At 45.3% G+C, this 25,724-nt stretch overlaps 3 protein-coding genes across 9 annotated transcripts in view; 1 reads left to right on the top strand and 2 right to left on the bottom strand.

Annotated features, from left to right (window-relative positions):
• The window catches only part of GPR89B (G protein-coupled receptor 89B), a 46,373-nt gene extending 44,819 nt beyond the window's left edge, over positions 1-1,554 (bottom strand). The window contains exon 1 of one of the 4 annotated variants that reach the window (XM_075854645.1): positions 1,461-1,554. The gene's annotated coding sequence lies outside the window, so the exon portion shown is untranslated. The other 3 variants (XM_075854646.1, XM_075854644.1, XM_075854643.1) reach the window with 3 other exon arrangements.
• GTPBP8 (GTP binding protein 8) lies at positions 1,197-9,326 on the top strand. 4 transcript variants are annotated; one of them, XM_075854647.1, is made up of 7 exons: positions 1,197-1,300; positions 2,220-2,559; positions 5,003-5,101; positions 6,439-6,569; positions 6,923-7,022; positions 8,224-8,342; positions 8,845-9,326. In XM_075854647.1, exons 1-7 carry the CDS (start codon positions 1,212-1,214, stop codon positions 8,921-8,923), a joined length of 957 nt encoding a protein of 318 aa, XP_075710762.1. In that variant the 5' UTR covers positions 1,197-1,211; the 3' UTR covers positions 8,924-9,326. The 4 variants fall into 4 exon arrangements, with proteins under 4 accessions (XP_075710762.1, XP_075710763.1, XP_075710765.1 ...); XM_075854648.1 differs by lacking the exon at positions 1,197-1,300 and adding an exon at positions 1,558-1,602; XM_075854650.1 differs by lacking the exon at positions 1,197-1,300 and adding an exon at positions 1,609-1,696.
• A 2,590-nt stretch (positions 9,327-11,916) lies between these two features.
• LOC142741651 (aquaporin-3-like) lies at positions 11,917-20,454 on the bottom strand. Its single transcript, XM_075851005.1, has 6 exons — positions 20,319-20,454; positions 17,135-17,261; positions 15,732-15,869; positions 14,580-14,698; positions 12,996-13,213; positions 11,917-12,261 (listed from the first exon to the last, which is right to left on the bottom strand). Exons 1-6 carry the CDS (start codon positions 20,424-20,426, stop codon positions 12,075-12,077), a joined length of 897 nt encoding a protein of 298 aa, XP_075707120.1. The 5' UTR covers positions 20,427-20,454; the 3' UTR covers positions 11,917-12,074.
• Positions 20,455-25,724: the final 5,270 nt, after the last annotated feature.

Below are 25,724 nucleotides of genomic sequence, written 5' to 3'. Positions count from 1 at the left end.
AGTCTCAGCATTCCCCGTCAGTACTACAAGTCTCAGCATTCCATGTCAGTCAGTACTACAAGTCTCAGCATTCCCTGTCAGTCAGCACTACAAGTCTCAGCATTCCATGTCAGTCAGCACTACAAGTCTCAGCATTCCCTGTCAGTACTACAAGTCTCAGCATTCCCTGTCAGTCAGCACTACAAGTCTCAGCATTCCCCGTCAGTACTACAAGTCTCAGCATTCCATGTCAGTCAGTACTACAAGTCTCAGCATTCCCTGTCAGTCAGCACTACAAGTCTCAGCATTCCATGTCAGTCAGCACTACAAGTCTCAGCATTCCCTGTCAGTACTACAAGTCTCAGCATTCCCTGTCAGTCAGCACTACAAGTCTCAGCATTCCCTGCCAGTCAGCACTACAAGTCTCAGCATTCCCTGTCAGTCAGCACTACAAGTCTCAGCATTCCCTGTCAGTCAGCACTACAAGTCTCAGCATTCCATGTCAGTCAGCACTACAAGTCTCAGCATTCCATGTCAGTCAGCACTACAAGTCTCAGCATTCCCTGTCAGTCAGCACTACAAGTCTCAGCATTCCATGTCAGTCAGCACTACAAGTCTCAGCATTCCCTGTCAGTCAGCACTACAAGTCTCAGCATTCCCTGTCAGTCAGTACTACAAGTCTCAGCATTCCCTGTCAGTCAGCACTACAAGTCTCAGCATTCCATGTCAGTCAGCACTACAAGTCTCAGCATTCCCTGTCAGTCAGTACTACAAGTCTCAGCATTCCATGTCAGTCAGCACTACAAGTCTCAGCATTCCCTGTCAGTCAGCACTACAAGTCTCAGCATTCCATGTCAGTCAGCACTACAAATCTCAGCATTCCCCGTCAGTACTACAAGTCTCAGCATTCCATGTCAGTCAGTACTACAAGTCTCAGCATTCCCTGTCAGTCAGCACTACAAGTCTCAGCATTCCATGTCAGTCAGCACTACAAGTCTCAGCATTCCCTGTCAGTCAGCACTACAAGTCTCAGCATTCCCTGTCAGTCAGCACTACAAGTCGCAGCATCCCCTATTAGTATGTAGTACAAGTCTCAGCATTCCCTGCCAACCTGTGCAGTAAATCGCTGACATAGTATCAATCCCTAGAGTAACATTTTATAACTTCACCTACTGTACACAGCGCTGCAGTCCAAACTGTCATTTCATTTCTTCCACACACTCAGCAGTCGCATGTTATTGTCGTCAACATCACCCAGCTCCACTAACATAAGACCAACTACACGAGTCAGCAGGATACCACACTGTCCCTATTTTCCGAGGTACGGAGTCATGTTTTCGGAGACTTATTAACACTTGAAAAAGCCCAAATCAACTCATCAAATATGGCGCCAAAGAAGGAGACGCGTTTTCATAGTTCGGTTGGCTCTCTGGCGTACGTGCTTTTTGTAATAGGATTAGCTAGTAATAGGCGTACGTCACCTTATCCGGCTGGCGGGCGGGGTATAGTTCATAAATCAGCCAATAAGGTGAGAAAAATTATCAAGCGATTATGGATTGGTTAAAAGCCTCTTCCACATCGAGGCTTGAAACGCAACTGAGTGTAGCGGATGTCTGGTCGCCGGTGAGAATAACTTTATTAACAGTGGATAGCAGTGGCAATGTGACCTGAAATGCGGTAGCTTGGGACACGCTGCAGCGAGGCAAGAAAAGCTGTAGTAAGTGTGAGTCACATGTTATGGTAACATATGGTGTACAGCGAGACACGGCAAATTGGCTAATAGCTCTATTGATTGTTGCTATGGAGACGTAGTGGAGTGTCCGCCTCTGGATGTGCTACATGATGCACTGGAGAAACTACATGAAGGACCACAGCCACATGACATACTAAACACGATCAATTTCCCATGGCAACCAATCAGAGTCCAGCTTTAATTTATGTATGATAGGTTTGGAGATAAAAGCAGTAATGTGATTGGTTGTTATAAATCTCTTTCATGGTCACTATGGCGACCATTTAAATGGCAGGATCTGAATAAAATAAAAATGTAGTACAGTCAAATTCCTTTAATCTTTCATCTGATTATCTGTAAAGTCTAAAAATCCATCACGGAACTGCGATATAATGAATAAACTGTATTAAGACTTTTTTTGGGGGGGGAACTTTCGTCTTATAGGTTCTCCTTCCTTACGTGTAAATCTTATATTTGTATCTGATGAACCTGTGTTGTTTCGTTTCAGACCGCGTCCTGATGAAATGAGGACTATATTAGGCACTGGTCCTCTACTCCGCGCGTGCTGTCCATTATGGCGGCTGTCCAGGAATGCTGCAAACTTCTCTTCTGTCCAAGATGTGAGGAAGCTGCAGGAGAAGAAATGTAACAGCGTCGTCTTCCCTGTGAGGGACCTGGAGAAAATCCTGAGCCCCGACGTTGACAGGACTAACTTCAGACTCTTCGATCCCACGATTGAGGAAATTACTGAGGCCGAGAGGTTGTTTAGGCCGGCTGGAAAACATGTCATCGATTACGTCACTTCAGCTGTCCGGATGGAGCAAACGCCTGAGCTGCGGCAGCCGGAGGTCAGTCATGTCCGCTGTAAAGCCAAAAATGGCTCTTATGGTTTTTTTAGGATACCAACTTGCATTGGCTCTTCTTTCCTCCGCCATTGTCTCGCTGTATGTGGGCGCCCAGGTCGCCGTTGACCAGTGCGGGCGCCCAGGTCGCCGTTGACCAGTGCGGGGCGCCCAGGTCGCCGTTGACCAGTGCGGGGCGCCCAGGTCGCCGTTGACCAGTGCGGGGCGCCCAGGTCGCCGTTGACCAGTGCGGGGCGCCCAGGTCGCCGTTGACCAGTGCGGGGCGCCCAGGTCGCCGTTGACCAGTGCGGGGCGCCCAGGTCGCCGTTGACCAGTGCGGGGCGCCCAGGTCGCCGTTGACCAGTGCGGGGCGCCCAGGTCGCCGTTGACCAGTGCGGGGCGCCCAGGTCGCCGTTGACCAGTGCGGGGCGCCCAGGTCGCCGTTGACAAGTGCGGGGCGCCCAGGTCGCCGTTGACAAGTGCGGGGCGCCCAGGTCGCCGTTGACAAGTGCGGGGCGCCCAGGTCGCCGTTGACAAGTGCGGGGCGCCCAGGTCGCCGTTGACAAGTGCGGGCGCCTCTATGCAGACATGGCCACCACTTCAAGGAATAGAAGCAACTGAAAATCTATGGTGCGAAGGTCCTGGCAGGGCTCTACCTAGATATTTCTTATTACAATAATTGCAAAACATAAGCAGAGCTCACAGCCGGGGAGAAAGGTCCTTGGGCCTCATGCACACGACTGTGTTCAGTCCGTGATTTATGGACCGCATGTCGGCCGCATTTCCCTGGGCCGAGCTCCTAGCATCATAGTTGTGTATGACGCTGTGAGTCGCCGCCTCCCCGCGGGACTACTGTCCCGTACTGAAAACATGTTACAGTACGGGACCGTGTTCCAGTGGAAATGCAGGGACACTTGGCTTTATTGACAATCGTCTTCATACAAACATTACTGCGACGCAGCGCAGGCCGTGAAGCCGTAAATAATAACAGTCGCCAAACGTAACGTGACCGTATGACACACAGTACAGGCTCTCCTGTGCTATACATCACACCACGTGCTACACTAACATTGTTGCATTCACTAAAATCAAACCGCAAAGCATTACAGGCGAGTGATGGGGGAGGGGAAATCGACCATAACAATGTACAGTATGAGCCTGATCACTCATATAATACAATGCAATATTTCTGTTTTGTGCCTATTAGCATAACATATTGATTGCGGCATCTAAGGGGTTGAATGGCCGGGATCGGAATTATCTCCGGTCCCAGCCGTCAGAGCAGGGTGATGGCTGTATAATACACCTGCCACTTGCCAGTGATGCCACAGCTTCTGTGCCACGCCATCACAACGACATCAATTTACGTTATTTAGCAGAAACTGAGTAGTTCTCGTGACATAAATCTACGTCATTGGGGGGATCGGAAACGCTAGCTGTAAAAAAAGAAAAAATACCCAAAATTTTAACAAAAACCCAGAAATTTTCCACCACTCCTTCAGCCGTTTTCCCCCTAGCTGACCTGTCTGTGGCTGTAGGTTAACTGGCTGCAGCAGGAGCCCTCACCCACTGCTCGGTCTGCAATTGGAGACCAAAAACACTAGGCCCTGCCCCCTTTGATGAGCCTCACCATCTGCCAGACAAAAAATGGGAGGGATTAGGAGGAAATTAACCCTGTGTTCCTTGCAAGATTTTCACAGATCTTATTGTCAGACTTGCACAGCAGCCTTAGGCCTTATTCACACCACGTTCATTCACTACGTTTAGCGTGTACGTCGGGGAAGCTCTCGGCATACACGCTAAACCTGCATATAGGGCTCCATTATGCCGACGGAGGCTAAAAAGAGTGTCCTTTTGGCCTCCGTCAGGCTGGTATACAACAGTATACCTTTTATTTTTTTTAAATTTTGAAATAGCGTAGAAGACTACGCTATAACATCATCACGGGATCCCACAGAATAACGTATACCACACCGTATATGATTTTTAACATGGGGCTATAGATGACGTATATGTCACTGTGAGGGTTTTTTAATAGGTTTTCATGACTGATATGTTGAGCGGATATCTAAGGCTATGTTCACTCGCTAAAGTAAAAACGGCTCCAAAATACTGAGCTGTTTTCAAGGGCAAACCGCCTCTGACTTTCAGCCGTTTTTAAAACCACAAACGTTTTTTGTGGCTGTTTTTCTATTGACCCGAAGAAAAACGGCTCCAAAATCGGCTCAAGAAGTGACATGCACTTCTTTTTAGGGGCGTTTTTTACGCGCCGTTTTTCAAACGACCACTTAAAAACACTTCTCCGGAACGAAACGCCGTTTTTCACATTGAAATCAATGGGCAGATGTTTGGAGGCGTTCAGCTTCCGTATTTTCAGCCGTTTTTCAGGGTATTTACAGCCTCTGCATGTTTGTGTTCTGCGGTCAATCACACGTCTTTATTTCTACAGGTCTGTTTCATCGGGAGAAGTAATGTAGGGAAATCCTCTTTGATCAAGGCCCTATTTGCGCTGGTTCCAGGAATTGAAGTGAGAGTCTCCAAAACGCCAGTAAGTCTGTGTTTTATATATTGGATGAGCGGCCATCTTGCCTGCATGTAGAGGAACGTTTGACTCCCTTTCAGACTCCCTACTCAAAAGTGGATTGTGTAGAGTCCTATTTGGAAGAAAGTGGTAAATAAAGAGGCTCGGTGGTATATACAATACTCCCTGATGGTATATACCGCCGTGTCCTCTATGTCTGATAACTCGGTGGTGTATATATGGGGCCACCACAGATGTGAACCCAATGGGAGACATAGCGGACGTTACCCTAAACATGTCATGACGTACCGGATAGCAGGTATAGCAGTCTTCATAAATCTGGAAATATCATTCACACATTGGGATCATCATCAAACCCTCGAGTCGTCGTTTCTGTCACGTTCTAAAAAAAAAAATTCTCACGGATTTTAGCGTTTCCTTTTTTTTTTTTTTTTTGATAAGAGGAAATGGCTTCCATTACAGATGACCCAGAGATCTCTTCCCTTCCTCCTAAATAGTTACTGGACATATTTGCCATTCAGGAGTATAGAAAAGCTTGGGTGACATTTCCTATGGTAGGTGTAATAGTGATCATATTGGTTCTCATCCGTGGTGGCCATATTGGTTCACCTCCGTGGTGGCCATATTGGTTCTCATCCGTGGTGGCCATATTGGTTCTCATCCGTGGTGGCCATATTGGTTCTCATCCGTGGTGGCCATATTGGTTCTCATCCGTGGTGACCATATTGGTTCTCATCCGTGGTGACCATATTGGGTCTCCTCCGTGGTGGCCATATTGGTTCTCCTCCGTGGTGGCCATATTGGTTCTCCTCCGTGGTGGCCATATTGGTTCTCCTCCGTGGTGGCCATATTGGTTCTCATCCGCGGTGACCATATTGGGTCTCCTCCGTGGTGGCCATATTGGTTCTCCGTGGTGGCCATATTGGTTCTCATCCGGCTTTCCCAGAGACAGTTATCACTAAGACACGGCTGAATAAAATATTTAACATACTAAGGATATTTTCTTTAAAGAAGTTGTCCAATAAGACAGTTTTTTTAAACACTATATTAGGAACTTCTGAGTTAGAGGGAGTTGTTCCCCATTCAGGAAGCAGCTACAAAGAGCGTCTCCTGCGCCGGAGGATCCAGCAAGTCCATCTGTTACACATACAGACCATTGATTTTAATGAGCACTGTGTAATGCTTCATTTGTCCTGCGGTGGCACTGCAGGGAAATTGAGCACTTGCTGCCAGGTTCCCACACAGATCACAGCTGATCGCTGGGGGGGGGGGGTCTGTAGTTGTTTTGTACATAATTAGATTGACCCCACGCTCAGCATATATTCTCTATTTCTTTCTTTAAGGGCCACACGAGAAAAATGAACTTTTTCAAAGTGGGAAAAGCCTTCACCCTGGTGGACATGCCGGGCTACGGGTACAGAGCTCCAGAGGACTTTGCGGATATGGTTGAAGCTTATATACAGGAGAGACGCAAGTATGTTGTGCGCATCTATAGACGACCGGTCCTTTACTCTCCTCTACTTTTGGATTCTGTTCCCTTTGTGCTTGAGCCTTCTGTCGGAGGTATTTATCTGGGGGATTACCCAACTTATTCCACTGTACAGACCGGTATACACCTCCAATAGGCTCCCAGGTTAAAAAAAAAAGGTATACCATGTGCCCTACGCTTTTTTTGCAGGATGCCTCTACATAGAAAAGCGTAGTCTACTACACTACACAAAAAGGTATATCCACGTATACCAGCACGACGGATGGCCAAAGGCAACCTATGGATACGCTTGACTTCTGCACCATCAGCTTATTTTTTTTTTTTCTCCCATCTTGTAGTCTGAAAAGAACATTTTTGCTGGTGGACGGATCAATCGGAGTTCAGGAAGCAGATTTAATAGCAGTGCAGATGTGTGAAGAGTTTGGAATCCCTTATGTTGTAAGTTTCGTATCCATTGCCAACCAAACTTTGCACCCCATGTACAGGAACACAGTACGGTTGAAAAAAGAGAACCGTCCAAACCGCTAAAGTCCAATAATCCAGAATAGTTATGGAGAAGATGCTGAATTATTGGAAGTTAGCGATGTAGCCTCCTGTGCCGCCATGTTGATGTGACTTCTAGCTAGTCAAAAGATTTAGCTCCAGGGCACTTGCCTGCTTATCTGAAGTAGGGACTCGTTTTGTCCGTGGTAATGCCATAAATGTCTAAGGTAGGAATACTCCTTTAAATCCAACCTCTTGAAGACGGTATAAATGTATGTTACACGGTAATGGTAGGAACACACTAGGCAGATACGCTGCGTAAAACTACACAAGTGTATCCGCCCTGGTAGCCGTAGGGAATTTTGCCCGAAAAACCACACCAAATTGTGGTGCGGATTCTTCGGCGGCAGAAAATCTGCACCAATAAAAGGGAAAAAAAAAAGTTTATACTTACCCGGCCGTAGTCATGGTGATGCATTCCTCTGTTCTGAGTCCACCCCGGCCTCCTGGGATGACGCTGTAGTCCATGTGACCGCTTCAGCAGTCACGTGGGATGAAACGTCATCCCAGGAGGCCGGGGTGCACTCGGAACAGAGGAATGCATCACCATGACTACGGCCGGGTAAGTATAAACTTTTTTTCTTTTTTAATTTGCTTTTTTTGCAGCGGAATCGCATCGTTTCCACCGCAAAAATTGCAGCAAATGGCTCTTTTTTTTTTGCAGATTTTACCTCCCCATTGAATTCAATGGGGAAACGCCAGAACAGATGAGCAGCGATTCCGCAGCCTAAATTGACGTGCTGCGGTTTAAAAAAAAAAAACGCACCGTAGGTCCATTTATAAAGTTTTTTTTTAAAATTCTCATCCACTCTGCTGCTACTGTAATAGCGCTATTGATTCCGTCATTCAAACGGAAACCTGCCGGAATGGTGATGAACGGAAACCATTAGCGATGTTTTAGTCACCATTGATATAAATGGTGATGGAAACGGAAGCTGTGGTTTCAGTTTGACTTTCCGTTGCGGGGTTCACCCGATGGAAACTGCTGACGGAACCCCAGAACGGAAAGCCAACGCTGATGTGAACAGGCCCTAATTGAGCTTTTCTTTGTTTTCCGTGGAATATGCCTTTAATAGAATATATTTGTTTTCTGCAGATAGTCATGACAAAGATCGACAGATCCCGGCCCGCTGTCCTGGTCACACAGTTCATGCAGGTTCAGGACTTCATTAAGTCTCAGACGCAGGGCTGTTTTCCACAACCTTTCTTAGTCAGGTAACGTGATGGTGCATTATATAAATGGCCTGTACTGGGCATTTTGTGAAGGGTTCATTTTTTATTCCCCTTCCCTGCCTGTATAACGGCAGCAAGTCCTGACATTAATACAGAGTAACCTATTGTACTGTAATCTTTCTTCAGTCATGAGTATGTGGGCTTAGCCTGTTGACACAATCCTGGCCAAAATATCAGACTGACGGTTTGATGGGTGTGTCAACGGACACCCTTCAGTACACGTGCCCAGATCCAAATTCATAAGTTATGATATATCGGAGAGAAGTAAGAGACATACATACAAGCTTTGTATACCCAAAATCCTTCTCTGGTTTATTGATCGAATGTAGTTACAATAGTATCAAGAAACGGGGCAAAGGTTTGAGCTCAGTCAATCATTGGCTGGGCTCAACCAATCACAGGTGAAATGAGGGTCTTATGGGAAATCATAAGCAAGACTTAAAATTCTCATAACCTTAGATAACTGTATATTTTCCTCTCGCAGCTCTCTGCATTTCTCAGGGATTCACCTGCTCCGATGTTTCATCGCTCAAGTAACCGGAAATCTCCCAGCTGTCAGTTAAGAAGCGATCACCGATATCCCAACCGGTTCTTCTCTAAACGGAGACATTACCGAGGAGACCACAGCCTTGAAAGTCATCAGTGAAACGGATATTTTGGGCCCTCTGTCAATACTGTATAAAACTGCTGGTACTGAGGTTTCTCGTCACATGGTGTTTTGCATTCCTGGGCAACCAGAATTCAGGGAAGACTTTTTTCCTTTACAGTTGGACCTGGGTTTTGGATCTCAGAGTGTGAACCTGGTCTTATTCTGATGCAGGAGATGGGGGATCCTATTCTGACGTGATGTTACCCAACATGGACCAACCTACTCTATGGATGCAGTATACTGATCGAGAGGGGAATTCTCCCTTGGTTAGTAGGAACTAAGTATAAACCTTAATAAAATCAATCCTTAGACTGCTGCATCAGAGCCAGAAATGGTGTATGCAACCTGCACATTTTAGGCCTTCCTTTCCTCCCGCTGAAAATGTTTGTTTTCTTCCTCCATACTGTATGAGTGGATGGGCTCTGGTCCTGATGTGATGTAAGCTGCGTGCTCTGAACCAATCAGATCTCTACACCTACCACCACCACCCTTCTCATACTGTTTCACTACAACATTGGTGTCAAACCTCATTTTCACTGCGTGGCACATCAGTCTTCTGGTTGCCTTCAAAGGGTCGAGTGTAATTGTGTGGCTGGGTTCACACTATTTACGGGCGTAATTCGGGTGTTTTAGCCCCGAATTACGTCCGAAAATGCGGCTCTTTTTTTTTTACGCGCCGCTGTCGAAAGGCAGCGTGTAAACAAGACGCCCGCGTCAAACAAGTGCCTGTCACTTCTTCAGACGTAAATGGAGCCGTTTCCCATGGAAAAAAACGCTCCAATTATGTCCGTAATGGACGCAGCGAAAAACGCCTGCACATGCCTTTACGGCTGAAATTACGGTGCTGTTTTCTCCTGAAAACCGCACCGTAATTTCAGCCGTATCGGACGCTGCCGTGTGAACATACCTTAAGACTCTATAAATGTTACAGCTCGCTTTACTGTTAAGGAGTAGTTACATTCATATTAACCCACAGTGCACCAGATGGTAATAATGATCCCTCAGTGCTTGACAAAAGTTACCACCACACAGTAATAATACCCCACTTGAGCCCACTGAGGATAGCCAAACCCAACCACCTGTGCAGAGTGCACCCTTGCAAGTAGTGCCATTGGGAATCCCTTTAGGAGAAGAATCCCAAGCCAGGGATAGGTACGGTGACATCAGGGGCTACTCCAAGCGGCATCCCCGTTTCTGACTTCTTCCTGGAGCAGAATTCCCAGCCGAGCACCGGGCATAAACGTTCATCTACAACTCAGGTTTTCAGGTGCAGAATCCCCGGCCAGTTTGGCAACAGAGATTATGCTCAATCAGTAGCCACTGTCCATATATGGACAGTGAAGTCAAGGGCCTCCCCCGAGCACAGTGCTTAATGTAGCGCTGTGCCCAGGGAGTCCTTGGCGAGCAGCTGAGCTCACTGCTCTAATGCTGAAGCAGGGAGCTGACTGTTCCCTACTTCAGTATTCGGTTCAAACGTACCTGCGTCCTGAGGATGCAGGTACAGTCAACAGTGGGACATGTCTCAGGCGACTGGGACATCACCTGGAATCCTGGATTGTCCCACTTAAATCAGGACGGTTGGGAGGTATGACAGTGCTGAGAGCGGTAGCTTACCGCTCTGCCTGACGAGACTCAAATTTAGCAGGTCACGCAGCAGCGGTCTGAGTGAGGTCAGTGCCGGTCCCAGAATGAACCGGTCCAGTCACCTAACCCAAGTCAGCTGACATGAGGTCAGGTGACTGGAGTGGTCAGCTCTACTTAGATTTACTCTTGGCCACAGCCTGCATGTTTTCAGATTGAAAGTGCGGCCGCCAAACTCTTCTCATTGCACTGCGCGTGTCTTTTTTGGTGCATGCGCAGAGTAATGTCCCGGGAGAACTAAATCCTTGATGGTGCTTTTTTTCAGCCAGATGCTACGGATAGCAGGAAAAAAACCTGCTTTTGCAGACTTAGAAGACCTCTGTTGTGGCGCTGCATGTAAAAGCCGGATTCAGGTTTTTATATGCAGCGGACCTCATGGGACACATAAAATGAGGGGTCAGGGCAGATTAGGCCCGCAGGCTTGTGTTTGACATGTGCACTACAGCATTGAATGAGAAGCTGCAGCTGCATTCCCCCCCCCCCCCCCATCCTCCACATCTGAGAATCTAATGTAAAAGACAGGACTTTACCACAGATGACAGGCAAACATGAAACAAGATCACAATAATGGTTATGTTTCTAGATAAAAAATTCCATGGCTTCCAGGTTTCACATTAACTTTATTCAAAATTACAAATCTGTAAAAAAAATGCAAGTACTTTCCCTGAGTCAAAAACTTCTAATCCCCCCCCCCCCCCCCCCCCACACACACACGACATAAAACACTTCAAAGTGTAAAAGCAAGAAAATATTACTATTTAAATACTGAATAAAATCATGGAGGACAATTACAAAACCAACTACAACCAGTCAGGTCCCAGCTCCCGCTATAGAACCAAGTGAGAGCTGTAGTCTGTGGCTTGTAAAACGGGTTGTCCAGGATTAGACAAATACGGCTACGTTCTTCTTAAAACTGCGCCACACAGGTCATCAGGTTAAGTTTGGTATTACAGCTAAACCTTTATGCACTTCAAATGTGGAGATGAAACACCAAACAACCCATGGACAAGGGTTTTGTTTTGGTTTTATTTAGATGAAAGCGGCCATGTCTTTTGTAATCCAAGAAAACCCATCAAGAACAATTAAAACCTTGTTCTTAAAAAAAGAAAAGAAAAGGAGTGGTCAATCTTACTTACTCCTAGACAGTGTTTACACACAATACAATTATTAGGGCCAGAGATGGTCAGGGGGCCCGGCCACAGTTAGACCTCATGCGGTGGTGTGCACGAGGCCCCAACCCCCCCCCCCCCCCTTAACCAAGTTCCAAATTTTGGATTGGGGTACATTGTCACCGATGCATGCGCCAGGAGGACGCAGAGTTGTTAATTGGAAACCCGCAGAACACGACAATACATTTAAGGGATCATCATCAGCACATCATAAAAATTCAGAGTCTACCGACTACTACATAAAGAGTCAATAGACTACGCCGTTGACTGAACCAACGCATATCCTGGAGGGTGACGCTCCTCTACATCATCTTCAAGTTTCTCCTCCTCTTCCTCGCCAGCTGAATGATGAATTTCAATGAGTATTTCATAAATAAAGGTCCCAACGACCCCGCCGATCATGGGGCCCAATACTGGCACCCACCACCAATTTCCGCCAGCCCTATAGAGACAAATAATCCATCAGAACAGATAAAACCCAAGCAAGTTCTTACATTAAGACGTCACAATTACGCCTTGTTCACATAGTGGTTTTGTTTTTTGTTTTCGATAAAGCCAAAACTGAGTGGATCTTAAAACCAAGATTAAGAAAAATATTTTGGATCCAAATGCTTGATTTGACGTGAGAAAACACTTTAAAATCTCCATAAAAGGCAAAAGCCTGCTGGTTGTGATTGGAAACAGTCAGCAAGCTTGTCATTAGACGTCCCTTACAGGTTAGCTCTGCTATTGCAGACTGTAAAGACAAAACCTCCCAGAAAGCAAAAATCACCAGAGCAAGCCAAGTCCAGACACTGAACAAGCAGGGAATGCTGGGGAGATTTCAGCTCTGAGTCCTGCAGAATTAACAAACCTTTTGGTTACAAACATCGGCCTGCCCTTCATAGTTTATATAGAACTTCTAGACACTATATATTGCAGCCACTCGTCCATGGGTTGTCTGGTATTGCCTCAGCATTTGATGTGAATAAAGGTTGAGCTGTAATACCAAACCTAGCCTGTGGGCAGCTGTGGCGCAGTTTTAAGAAGAACGCAGCCATGTTTTTCTAATCCTGAACAACCCATTTTAAAAGCCACGTTTATGTATTGCTGACCACAAATCCTGGAAGAGCTTTGCCCTCTGAGTCTCGGAAGTGCATATAGGACAGTGGAAACAGAACGATGGGCAGCAGTTACCTGAAGACTTCTAGGCCCCAGCCAGCAAAAGCGGTGAAGATTCGAGGTGCCAGGTCCTGGGCTGGATTAATGGGGTATCCACAGTTGAAACCCATAGCAAGACCCACTAGTAGAACTACAAGACCAATGACAAATGGTTGAAGACCTCGGGGGGCTGCGTTGTTGTCTTCATCAAGAATGGCCAGAATGCAGATCATCAAGGCAGCGGTGGCAATCACCTGAGGCAGACCATAGAAAAAGGGAAAACAAAACCCTATTGGCACAAGGCGGCCAAAAACATTGACTTTTTAGGGCATGCTCTATTACCTTGCCACCTATCCCTATGGCACTAGACACGCATGTACAGTATATGTTGGAGTTTGGCCAATATCGGTCATGTCTATTGCCAGCCTAAATGGAATTATTGTTAGAGGACCTATTCTTTTAGGATTTTGAATATAAAAACTTAATCTACATTTTACAGTAATTTTTCAGCTTGTGCTGTGTACACTGGGGGCAACAGTCATCTCATTATCAGAGGGCAGGACTACAATGAAAGGCTGCACCTCTGTTCAAAAGCTGGAGACAGATAACAGGATCAACCCATTGACGATGGGGGGGCCAGCTCCTCTGTATTGTCACAGAGCATGCCCACTACACACTCCCATTGAAGTCAATGAGTTGTTTTTAGGTCTTAGATTCAGGTGGCCGCTGTAAAAAATATCAATGAAGCAGCTTTTCAAAGCTCAGACCAATTGGCTGCCCCTACATTCATGTAAAGGTGAGCCCGCAACAGACTATGCCATAGAGGTCTCAGGTGAGTGTCCCATATCTGTCCCCACCACTTTGCAAGACAAGGGCAGCCAGCAGCATACAGGAGGAGACCAAATGGAAAATCCTGTCAATGGCAATTTTCGAAACTGCTGCCTTGATTTGCAAGGAGTAAGGAGACCCTGTTCTTCCTATAGGTTCCCACGTCCTGGTGCCACCTCAAGGCAGACGGCGGCGGCACCCAGGAGTGAATACTGCAGGAATGGGGAGCGAAGTGTATCAGCATGTCTGGCCTGAGGTCTGTATTACTTTAGTGGGTCTGTGTTTAGGGGAGTGATGGAGGGTGTCAGGTCGTTCAAATTCTGTAGGTTTGAGGAGTGCCCTGAAGAAATGGGCAGGGTAAAAAAAACAAATATCCAGGGTGAACATATACATTGCACTAGGCATAAAACAGTCCAGGGTGGGCAGAGCCTTTAAAAATGTATTTCTTCAAAGCCTTACTCTATATTACAGTCTGGACAGTTTAGAGCGTTTCATGTATTCCCTATTAGGCCCTGTTCACACAGAGTATTTTTTCAGACAGAAAAACCATTGAGCGCCCTGGCCAAGAAACCGCCATGAAAAATGCTTTCTCTGCCTCCCATTGATTCAAGGGGAGGTCAGAGGCGGAACCGCGTCAAGAAAGAGCATGTCGCTTAAAAAACGCCTCCTCCCATTGAAATCAATGGGAGGCGGTTTCGGATGTCTTTTGGTGCCGATTCAGATGCGGTTTCCACATCAAAATCAGTAAAGAAATACGTGCGAGACATTTCCAGCAGGAATCGGACGCTTTACCTGATCTGTAAGTCCATTGATCGAACTCAGATGTTCTGATGGATAAGACGCAAATATCCCAGCAGTCGCCTGTGGTCCATATACGGTCCAGTTTCCACCACTGTACACATGAAGGGCATCTAGATTAAACCAATGTAAGACAGGACAATAAGTAGCTGTAGTGTGCCAAGCACCCCGGTTTTATTATATACACTTTTGTACATGTGAAGCATATGGTTTTAACCCAATCAGCTGTGATTTGTAAGTGAACCAGACAAGTATTGAATTTCCCTGCAGCACCTCCGCAGGGGAATTGAAGCATTACATCGTGCCCATTAAACTCAGACTGCTCATGTAAAGCCAAGACAATGTGTCCTCCAGAGAGAAATTCCCTTTCTATGAACTCTACACTCTGGTCAATAGACGAGGCTCCTGAATGAGGGACCCACTAACTCCAAATCCCCTAATAGGATATTTGAAAACACCTTTAATAAATATTTTAAACCATTTAATGACCACCCGCTGCCTTGACAGCGGACAGTGCAGGTCCTGAGTCTACAGCGACCTCTAGGCATCGCTGTAGAAGAGGCTAATGAGCGCTCATTCTCTAATAACGAGCGGTTATTAACAGATCCTGTTCTTAAAGGAGCCTCTTGAGTGCGGCCAAAATCTGAGGAACCTCCGATCCCGGCTGTTTGACCCTTCGACCCTTCCGTGACCACATCATGTTTAAATGGGAACCCGCCTTTTCGATCGCACCACCAGGTTTGCTGGTAACGTGATTGGAAAGTGAAGACCCTCTCTGCAGACAGATCTGGGGACCTAGAATGGACCCCAGGGCTGTCTGTTTAGTAAGCCTGCTGTTAGGGCAACATTTGTGTGCTGTAAAAGCAGCCTGTATGCAAATACTTTATCAGTGTAAAAATAAAAAAGTTGTAACATTGTAGTCCAGTCATGGGATTTAAAATAAAAAAAATTAAATACATTGTATATATATATATATATATATATATATATATATATTTTTTTTTTTTTTAAATTATAACCTATATCCACACCGAAAAACTATTTCTGCAGGTTACTCAGTAATTTATATACCCCCAAACTGCAGAGGGGGGGGGGGGGGGGGGGGAAACGCCCGCTTCATACAGCAAATGGCTGTTGATTTCTTACCGAAATACAGAGCAAATACCAGGCAAGCGCCAACAAAAGAGCCAAGGAATTGCGCCAGGCAGTAGACGAGCATGAGCCTTCCAGTCATCTTCCGGAGGAGGAACATGGAGAGAGACACAGCTGGATTAAGGTGGGCACCTGGAGCATGAAAGAACAGGACGTTATGGACAGCTGTAAGCAGTGACCATAGTGGATGTGTTCACCTGGCCTGTGTTCTTATTGCCAAACGCACACGCTCGTAAATCCGGCCTTAATGCCTTTGGACACAGGTTGCCTAGATGGGATAGACCCCATTCAATAATAAGATTCTGTCTGTCTGCTGCTGCCACTAGAAGGAGCTCCCTGCCTATGGATTTCTACAATTACCATCCATTATTCAATAAACTCAACTTCTCCTAGTGGTTGCCATAGGCAGCCGGAAATTTATCCTTAGAACTTTACTTTAGGCATTTAAATTTACAGACATTTCTGTAGATTTTTTTGCTTTTTAACACAAATATGGCACAACAAATAAACTTGAATTATAAAATTAGCTCTGGAGTCAAATTCAGACTAACTCAGGATCAGTACAGGATAAGTAATGTCATGTATGTACACTGACTCCACCAGCAGAATAGTGAGTGCAGCTCTGGAGTATAATACAGGATGTAACTCAGGATCAGTACAGGATAAGTAATGTAATGTATGTACACAGTGACTCCACCAGCAGAATAGTGAGTGCAGCTCTGGAGTATAATACAGGATGTAACTCAGGATCAGTGCAGGATAAGTAATGTAATGTATGTACACAGTGACTTCACCAGCAGAATAGTGAGTGCAGCTCTGGAGTATAATACAGGATGTAACTCAGGATCAGTACAGGATAAGTAATGTATGTACACAGTGACTCCACCAGCAGAATAGTGAGTGCAGCTCTGGTGTATAATACAGGATGTAACTCAGGATCAGTACAGGATAAGTAATGTAATGTATGTACACAGTGACTCCACCAGCAGAATAGTGAGTGCAGCTCTGGAGTATAATACAGGATGTAACTCAGGATCAGTACAGGATAAGTAATGTAATGTATGTACACAGTGACTCCACCAGCAGAATAGTGAGTGCAGCTCTGGAGTATAATACAGGATGTAACTCAGGATCAGTACAGGAGATAAGTAATGTAATGTATGTACACAGTGACTCCATCAGCAGAATAGTGAGTGCAGCTCTGGAGTATAATACAGGATGTAACTCAGGATCAGTACAGGATAAGTTATGTAATGTATGTACACAGTGACTCCACCAGCAAAATCGGGAGTGCAGCTCTGGAGAATATGACAGGAGAAGTATTTACAATGTAAAATTATATACATGACCTGCAACAATGTAAATATAAGAACATAGATCAATAGTGAGCAGCTTACCTGAGACTCCAGCGCAGACATAAGCCCCAGCAGTGACCGCAAAGCCAAAAGCCATATTGACGCTAAGAAACTGGGCTTTGGCAAAACCACTTAACTCCATCTGAGCCACAGAACCACAGCCAAAGAGCTTGGAGATAAAAGGAAAATAAGACTTTTGGGTAGGGACATTATACGATCAGATTATCCCTGAGCTCAGGCTCGCTACTTGTAGATCTGGAGGTCATGGACAGAACAGAAGATTGTCTTTTACTCGCAGCCATATTGTTCACATACAGAAGACAAAAATATTCTGCACCTAAACCAGGGGCAAACATAATGCAACATTTTCAATTGACAGATCTGTACATAATGTTTGTATCAGCGTCACTCTAATGTCAGAACCTGAGGATTATATAGAGATAGGCGGCGTCTATTCAGTGCCGCTTATCTCTTCCTGCAGCAGCAATCCGTCACATTACTTTAAAGGTCCATTCACACATTGCGGTTAGAACCACATGCATTTTTACTGCAATTTGATGTTTTTCGATGCAGTTAAGGTATAGAAAAAAATAGAGACGTCAGCACTGGCATTGTTATACAGATGTGTCCCAGCTGCTGCAGAACCTCATACTACACTCTTCAGCTGCTGCAGAACTTCTCTGCAAACAAGGAGGGTATTTCAGATCAATTGCAGATTGAATGCTTCTCCTGAGTGCATTTTCACACGCAGTGGTTTCAAACGTAATTCGGGCGTTTTACGCCTTAAATTACGCCTGAAAAAACGCCCCTAATACGCCTACAAACATCTGCCCATTGCTTTCAATGGGATTTACAATGTTCTGTTCCCACGAGGCTTTATTTTACGCGTCGCTGTCAAAATACGGCGCGTAAAAAGATGGCTCGTCAAAAGAAGCGCAGGACACTTCTTGGGACGTTTAGAGGCATTTTTCACTGACTCCATTGAAAATCAGCTCCAAAAACGGGCGTAAAAAAAAAATTTCTGACGTTTTTGCTCACTGCGTGTGAGGGTAAGGGTATGTTCACACGACAACGCCAAATACGTCTGAAATTACGGAGCTGTTTTCAGGCGAAAACAGCTCCTGAATTTCAGACGTTTTTACAAGTGCACTCGCTTTTCACGGACGTAAGTGGAGCGGTTTTTCATTGGAGTCAATGAAAAACGTCTCAAGAAGTGACATGCACTTCTTTGACGTGGGCGTCTTTTTACGCACCGTCTTTTGACAGCGACTTGTAAAATTACACCTCATCTGCACAGAACACGTAAGGGTATGTGCACACGACCTCTTTTCAGAGGTATTGCAGGCGTTTTACACCTCGAATGACGCCTGAAAAAACGGCTCCAATACGTCGGCAAACATCTGCTCATTGCCTGCAATGGGCTTTACGATGTTCTGTGCAGACCACCTGTCATTTTACACGTCGCTGTCAAAAGACGGCACGTAAAATTACGCCCGCTTCCAAGTGCAGGACACTTCTTGGGACGTAATGGGAGCCGTTTTTCAGTGACAACAATGATGAACAGCTCCAATTAAGTCCATAAAAGACGTCATGAAAAACGCCTGAAATTCCGGAGCGGTTTTCTCCTGAACAGCGCTCAGTAATTTCAGACGTATTTGGCGTTGTCATGTACACATACCCTAAGACCCATTGCAGGCAATGGGCAGATGTTTGCCGACGTATTGGAGCCGTCTTTTCAGGCGTAATTCAAGGTGTAAAACGTCCGAATTACGTCTGAAAATACTGCGTGTGAACATACCCGAAGGCTGGATTCAGACGAGCATGTTCGGTCCATAATGGACGGAACGTATTTCGGCCGGAAGTCCCGGACCGAACACAGTGCAGGGAGCCGGGCTCCTAGCATCATAGTTATGTACGACGCTAGGAGTCCCTGCCTCACAACTGTCCCGTACTGAAAACATGATTACAGTACGGGACAGTTGTCCTGCAGCGAGGCAGGGACTCCTAGCGTCGTACATAACTATGATGCTAGGAGCCCGGCTCCCTGCACTGTGTTCGGTCCGGGACTTCCGGCCGAAATACGTTCCGTCCATTACGGACCGAACATGCTCGTGTGAACCCAGCCTAACTCTCCCTACACTAAATTCTAAGATCCAGGGCTACAGTGAGTTTTTGCAGTACTACGGATTGATTTTAACTCCTGAGTGACAGCTGCAGTCCACAAGATCACATGCAACTCAATGTATTCCTGTGGACTGCAGCTGTAGCTCAAAAGTTAAAATCAGTCCGTAGCATAAAGTAGGAGTCCGCGTGCTGCATAAATTAAGGACAGGGCTGTGCAGGGTTTGTAGCCCTACAGATCGTTTTGTACGATTGAGCTGCAGTCCACAAGATTCCATGGAGTGGTAGGTCATTTTGTGGACTGCAGTGGTCACTCAATAGTTCAAATCAATCAGTAGGGCCGTTCAGACATTTGGTGATTTTCACGCAGCGTGTGTCCGCTGCGTAAAACTCACGACATGTCCTATACTTGGGCGTTTTTCGTGCATCACGCACGCGTTGAATTCAGTGTTGCACTTCCGTGTGCTGCGTGTGATTCGCGCAACAGTAGATCAAGAAATGAAGGGGAAAAAATAAAACCACGTCCTTCATTTATTTTTCTAAACATCAAAACCGCGTGTCATAAGGATGGCATATGCGCGAAACTCACGCAGCCACGCACCAACACTGATGACACACGCAAATGCATCGCAGAAAAAACACATGTTCGTGTGAATAAGGCCTTAGGCTACGTTCACACAGGGAAAATTCAGTACGTAAAAGCACACAGCGTATCCGCCCCGGGTGGTGCAGGGAATTTCTGGGGAAGCAGATGATTATTTTTGTTTTTGCGGTGTTGCTGCGGAATCACAACTTTTATACCACAAATCGGCTATTTTTTTTGCAGGTTTTACCTCCGCTTAGAATTCAATCAGGAAAACCCACAAGACAAAAGCAGCGATTCCGCAAATACGAAGTCGACAGGCTGCGGTCAAAAAAACAAAACAAACGCACCGCAGGTCAATTTGAGCAGTTTTTCCGTTGATCATTTCCGCAGCGTGTGGAGATTTGTTCCGCTGCTACGGGGTCACGTATTACAACAACTCCCATTGCGGAACATCCACAGTATTTACGGTACACGCGAACTTACCCAAAATGTGACCAAATCTGACAATTCTTTACTTACAATTAATATAACAGTCCCCAAAAACTCAGCCAGCCCGCAGCGCACGTAACAATTGCTCGTCCTAAACTTTAATTTGAACTTTTCCAGCAGCAGGGCGTGGGCTTCCATGTTTACTGCGCCGCTGCCACCCACGTGTCTGACGCTCCGTCCGCCCAGCTGCGCTTTATATCCTTGTTCATTCTGCTGATTAGGAAATAAGGAGAGGACTTGATCCATTGACCTCAGCTCTGAACCTGATCCAAATGCAGCTGATTTTTTTGCTCCATTAACCCCTTAATTACTAGTCAGGTTAAAGCCAGGGCTCAACACCGACACATCGCTCGCTATAATCACGCAAACCCGGTCATGTTAGAACGCAGTGTGACGTTGTGCGATCCCGCCTATAACGCAAATGTATGGTCCACAGCTCATTGTTTCCCTATGGTCAGATGATGGGGCGCCTGTGCCCCCTGCTATCCAACCACTGAATGTAATATCGAAAGCACTGGGCCCCATACCAAATTTTTGAATGCCCCCCCCCCCCCCAACGCTTCCATATATCCTAAGAGTCCATTCACACGTTGCGGTTGAGCAGCCGTTAACACCGTTTGAAAACAGCCCGCGAATGCGCTTTCCCCTTGATTTAGTGCATATTTCGATGCGGTTGCTTTCTTTACCACAGCCGCAGTGAAAAATGCATCAACTCGCGGTAAAAACGTATGCAGTTTTCGGGTGTGTTTTTAAAAAAATGTGGTTATAACTGAAGATCAACTGCAACGTGTGAATGGACCCTGGTCACTACTCCAGATGCCCTTATAACCAGCCTTACAACAGCAGCTGTGACCTGCTACGCCACCAGAACATGCATGTAGGTATGTAAGTATGTATATTTCTGCACGTGTGTGTATATATGTATTCACCTGTGTATATGTATGCGTGTATATATATATATGTGTACGCATGTGCGTATATGTATTTATGTGTATTTCTGTGTCCATATGTACTGTATGTGTGTGTATATTTATGTGTTTATATGTATGTGTGTATATCTATGTGTGTGTGTATGTGTGTGTGTGTATGTGTGCATATGTGCTGTGTGTATGTGCATGTGTGTATGTATATGTGTATATTTATATATGTGTGTGTGTGTACTGTATGTGTGCATATGTGCTGTATGTGTGTGTGTGTATATATATGTATATGTGTTTGTATGTGTGTATGCTCTATGTGTGTGTGTGTGTGTGTGTGTGTGCATGTGTGTATCTATATGTTTATGTATGTCTGTATGTGTGTGTGTATGTACTGTATGCGTGCATTTGTGCTTTGTGTGTGGACGTATGTGTTTATATGTAAGGTGTGTATGTATGTGTACATATATGTGTACGATTGTGTGTATATTCGTGTGTGTGTGTGTGTGTGTGTGCGTGTGTGTGATGTCCAGTAGTTCAGAATTTCTGGTAATCCAAGTCATTGGAGTTTTATAGTAGCATAAAATTAATTGGCACAGAACTTTAAACGCAAAAACGAAACGGTGTAGAAATGTGGACATTCATTCCTCCGTGGCCATTGGACAGCGTGACCACTTGACCTAACACATACTTGCCAAACCTAACCGGAAAATCCGAGAGGCTCCCAGTAAAAATGAAGACCTCCCGCACTCCTCTACTTTCTGCCGCCGCTGCAGACAATGTGCCGGGACCAGTGTCAGGATGTTTTCTACGGCAGGGCCCGGGAGTGAAGAAAACGGGAGAGGTAAATATAAACGTCTGGTCTGAGGTCTGTATTTAGAGGTCTGTGGTCTGTATTTATTTGCGGGGTCTGGTATGGGGACTGTATTCGTTTAGGGGATCTTGTTTGAGGTCAGTATTTGTTTAGGGGGTCTGGGGTCTGTATTCATTTCGGGTTGTGATGAAGGGGATGTTATCTATGGTGTCAGGGCCTATATAAATGGGGGGGGGGGGGCACACCGCTCTTCAGAATCTCCATGATGTCCCCTCTCATAAGTTGGCAGGTATAATGTCACTATGGAAACACGGTCACTGAGGCCTAGTTGTCGCACTGAAGTGGAATTTCGTCAGTAAGTAAATTTTTATACAAAGTTTATTTATTTTTATATTCCTGGTGACCAATCAGATTCCGGCTCATCTTTCAGAAGCCCTTTTGAATACTTACCAACACAACCGGTTTTCAGGACAATCGTGCGAACCACAAAGGGCTGGAGTTTAAGCACATTTGTACAAAAAGGGGCGTCCTCGTGTGCTTTGGGGCATTCCCTTAAAATGTCCTGATTTTTAGGATCTTAATGTTTGGTAAGTTACAAGTAAATTCAAATGAAAGAATAAATCTTCCCTAAGGTGTTTTGATTACATGACACCCAATAAGCTGAGAGGGGAACCACCGTGTCACTGGGGTTACTACAGCAGGCCATATTAGGCTACGAGTAGTGGTCCCCAACCGGTGGCTCTCCAGCTATTACCAAACTCTTCGTCATATGACCGGCCCCGCTGTCCCCTATGTATTCTCTGTAGCAGTAGTACATTGATAACATAGAGTACAGCGGGGCCGGTCACATGACAAAGGGTTGTGTCGTCATGAAGGAAGACTGTGCAACTAGACATCTGGTGCCCCGCCAGCGCTATAAAAATCTATGAAAATCTCAGAATCAGCGTGACAGGGGCCGGAATGTATATTAGTGAGTGTATCACATACAGCAATGAGTACACTGCTAATATTTTCCGGTTCCCACATAACCCCTTTAACAGAAATACTCTGTGCTCCTGGTGGCCATTGGTCTTCTACTACCAAACCCTGTGACCTCCCTCTTTTCCCTATTCACCTCTGTAGGCTCCTCTCATCATGTATCGTCACATGATGGGACAGGTCACTGCCTCCTACACGATCAACACAATCCTCTCCTGAAATACTCTGTGCTGCATCGGGACCCTGCTCCACACACTAGGTAACTTTCAGTCTGTGACCTCCCTCTTGTCCCCATTCCCCTCCTCAGGCAATGACACTGCCCCCTTCACATGTAGACCTGCCCTGATTAACATCATCACATGAGTGACAGGTCACTGCCTCCTACAAGATCAGCACACTCCTCCTCTGCTGCGGTCATTAATCTAATTCTCTAACAATACGTTTTTTCATTCTTGTCCCAAAACAGAGGACACCTTGGAAGATCATAGGATGAGATTGAATGTTATTAGGGGTTCAGACCTTAGTAGGGCCTTGGGGGTGCAGCTCTAAAATAAACTCTTAACCTATGCAGTTCCGTTATAAATATCTGTAAGGATGATGGGAGTTGATGTAGTCATTCTGTAAGGTCGGCATATTCAGAAACAATGGACTTTATTAATAATCATATACAGACAGAGGTTATCATTTGTTGTGTATTCAAGTTCACAAGCCTGGTCCTGAAAAATCCCCACGAGCCCTCACAATTTCACATTCTGATACGCCCCGATGCCCCACCAGCGCATTCACAATGAACAGCTTTCAGGATTTACAACATCACAATACACTTTTGTGTATCCCAAATTTTTTAAAACCTTGTTTCCATATCCTAGTCCGTGATTCATGGCTGTAAACATGCGGCCGTCTGTACTACCTGAATGAACCATCAGGATCTATTACAGCGCCACTCTTATCCATAGGCTGTGCCTGGTATTGCAGTTCCAAGAGAATGGGGTTGAGCTGCAATACCAGACACAACCTATGGACAAGAGTGGCGCTGTCTCTGATAAAAAAAACAGACCTTATACAAACCCTATTATTTGTGCCATTATGGCTGTAATGTGAGCCAAGTCCAAGCGTCCTTAATGTGCCCCATAACTTTCATACATGACCCCCGTTATGTACAAAACCTTTTAGTCATGATTGAATGTACATAGCAAATGTCAAGCATCGGAATCTCATTTTAAATGATCCAATGTATCTAAAAGTTTTAAAAAAATCAACTGCTTTGTGTATACAGCTCCTTTGCAGACTTATGTGTTTCCATGGTTACAGACTACAAATAAACCCTTAGGGGAAAGGGAGTGACACATGCCTATAGGATCAGACTATACACTACAGGGTTTTAAAAAAAAATAAAATAATCTATTTGGAAAGTTGTTTAATTTGTATTTTAGACCCATTGGAGCGATACAAAATTGTAAATGCCCTTTAAATTTACACATTGACGTCTCACTGTAGACGCAGCCCTCTTGACAAGTGACATTGTTGTGTCCTTACATGCAGTATAATGTGCTTTATTTTGCAGCGAAAATCTCCACAAATTCATTGAATGGATATATAGTTCAAAATGGCCGCCGCGTGCAGAATACAGTCGACAGGATGTTTTACACTATTTTTGGACTACAAGAACAAGTCTGACTATGAGCCTTTTTTCAAAAATTTTAGACAACCCCTTGTGAAATACCCCCTGGGGCATTTGATGGTGATAGGAGGGAAATCTCTTCTTTATCAGCCGGGTTCCCATCAGAAGAACATTACAGTCTATCATTTGGGCAAGGGACTACGGAAAAGGGGTTGTAAATTTTTGACTAAATAATAATAATGTCATTTTCGTTAATCTTGTAATACTAATGTATATAAATCTCTGAAATATTCCTGTAAAAACTCCCAGATTTTAAGAGTGATACCATTGGACAGAGTTCCCTATTGATTCGGCTGCCACTTCTTCTTCAGTCCTCGTAGGTAGGATCGAGCCCTATTGGCCATGTAACGTCACTGGAAATACTGGAAGGCGGCAACTTGACCCAAGTCAGTGCAAACCATAAACTATACACTGGATATAACTTGTCCTTTCAAGAATGATGTCACTCTAAGCTGTAGGGTTGACACCGTTTCTCAAAAACATCTGAAACTGGGTGACACCATTTTTGAAAATTCTGAAAGATAGCGGATATGATAACAAGGTTTCTATCATCCTTTTAACGGTGGTAATTCAGATTTCACTTGGCACAGTCCATTCCAGATAGGACCTAGTTATTATGTAAACAAGCCTTGCCCCTGAGGTTCTGGTGATGGTCCTAGAGAAGGACATGCACTCGAGTGGCCCCTGAGCAGGTTTCACTGGGATGAAGGGCTGACCACGGCAGCTAGGAAAAGAAAGGCTACAAGGAGATGTACACTTGAGACACCTGTTAAATAAAAAGCGATAAAGAATTATTAGGACTGATTACTAGGCATGAAATACAAACATTCATCGGTCACTAAAGTCAACAATTTTTGAAATTTTTTTTTCAATTTCAATTACTTTGATTTTCTGTCACTGGATTCTCTTTAACCCCATTTGTCATTTGGATGTGCACAATTTCCCCCTACTCCACAAGCACTGCGTTCATGCCAGGGTTGTAGCTAATGGGGAATGGCAGGGCTTGTGGCCGGGTACTGGGTCCCAGGGTGGAGCCAACAAGCCGC

This window comes from Rhinoderma darwinii, chromosome 2, assembly GCF_050947455.1.
Source record: "Rhinoderma darwinii isolate aRhiDar2 chromosome 2, aRhiDar2.hap1, whole genome shotgun sequence".
Taxonomy (NCBI): domain Eukaryota; kingdom Metazoa; phylum Chordata; class Amphibia; order Anura; family Rhinodermatidae; genus Rhinoderma; species Rhinoderma darwinii.
Note: the sequence above shows the minus strand (reverse complement) of the source record. Positions and strands in the feature narration are given on the sequence as shown.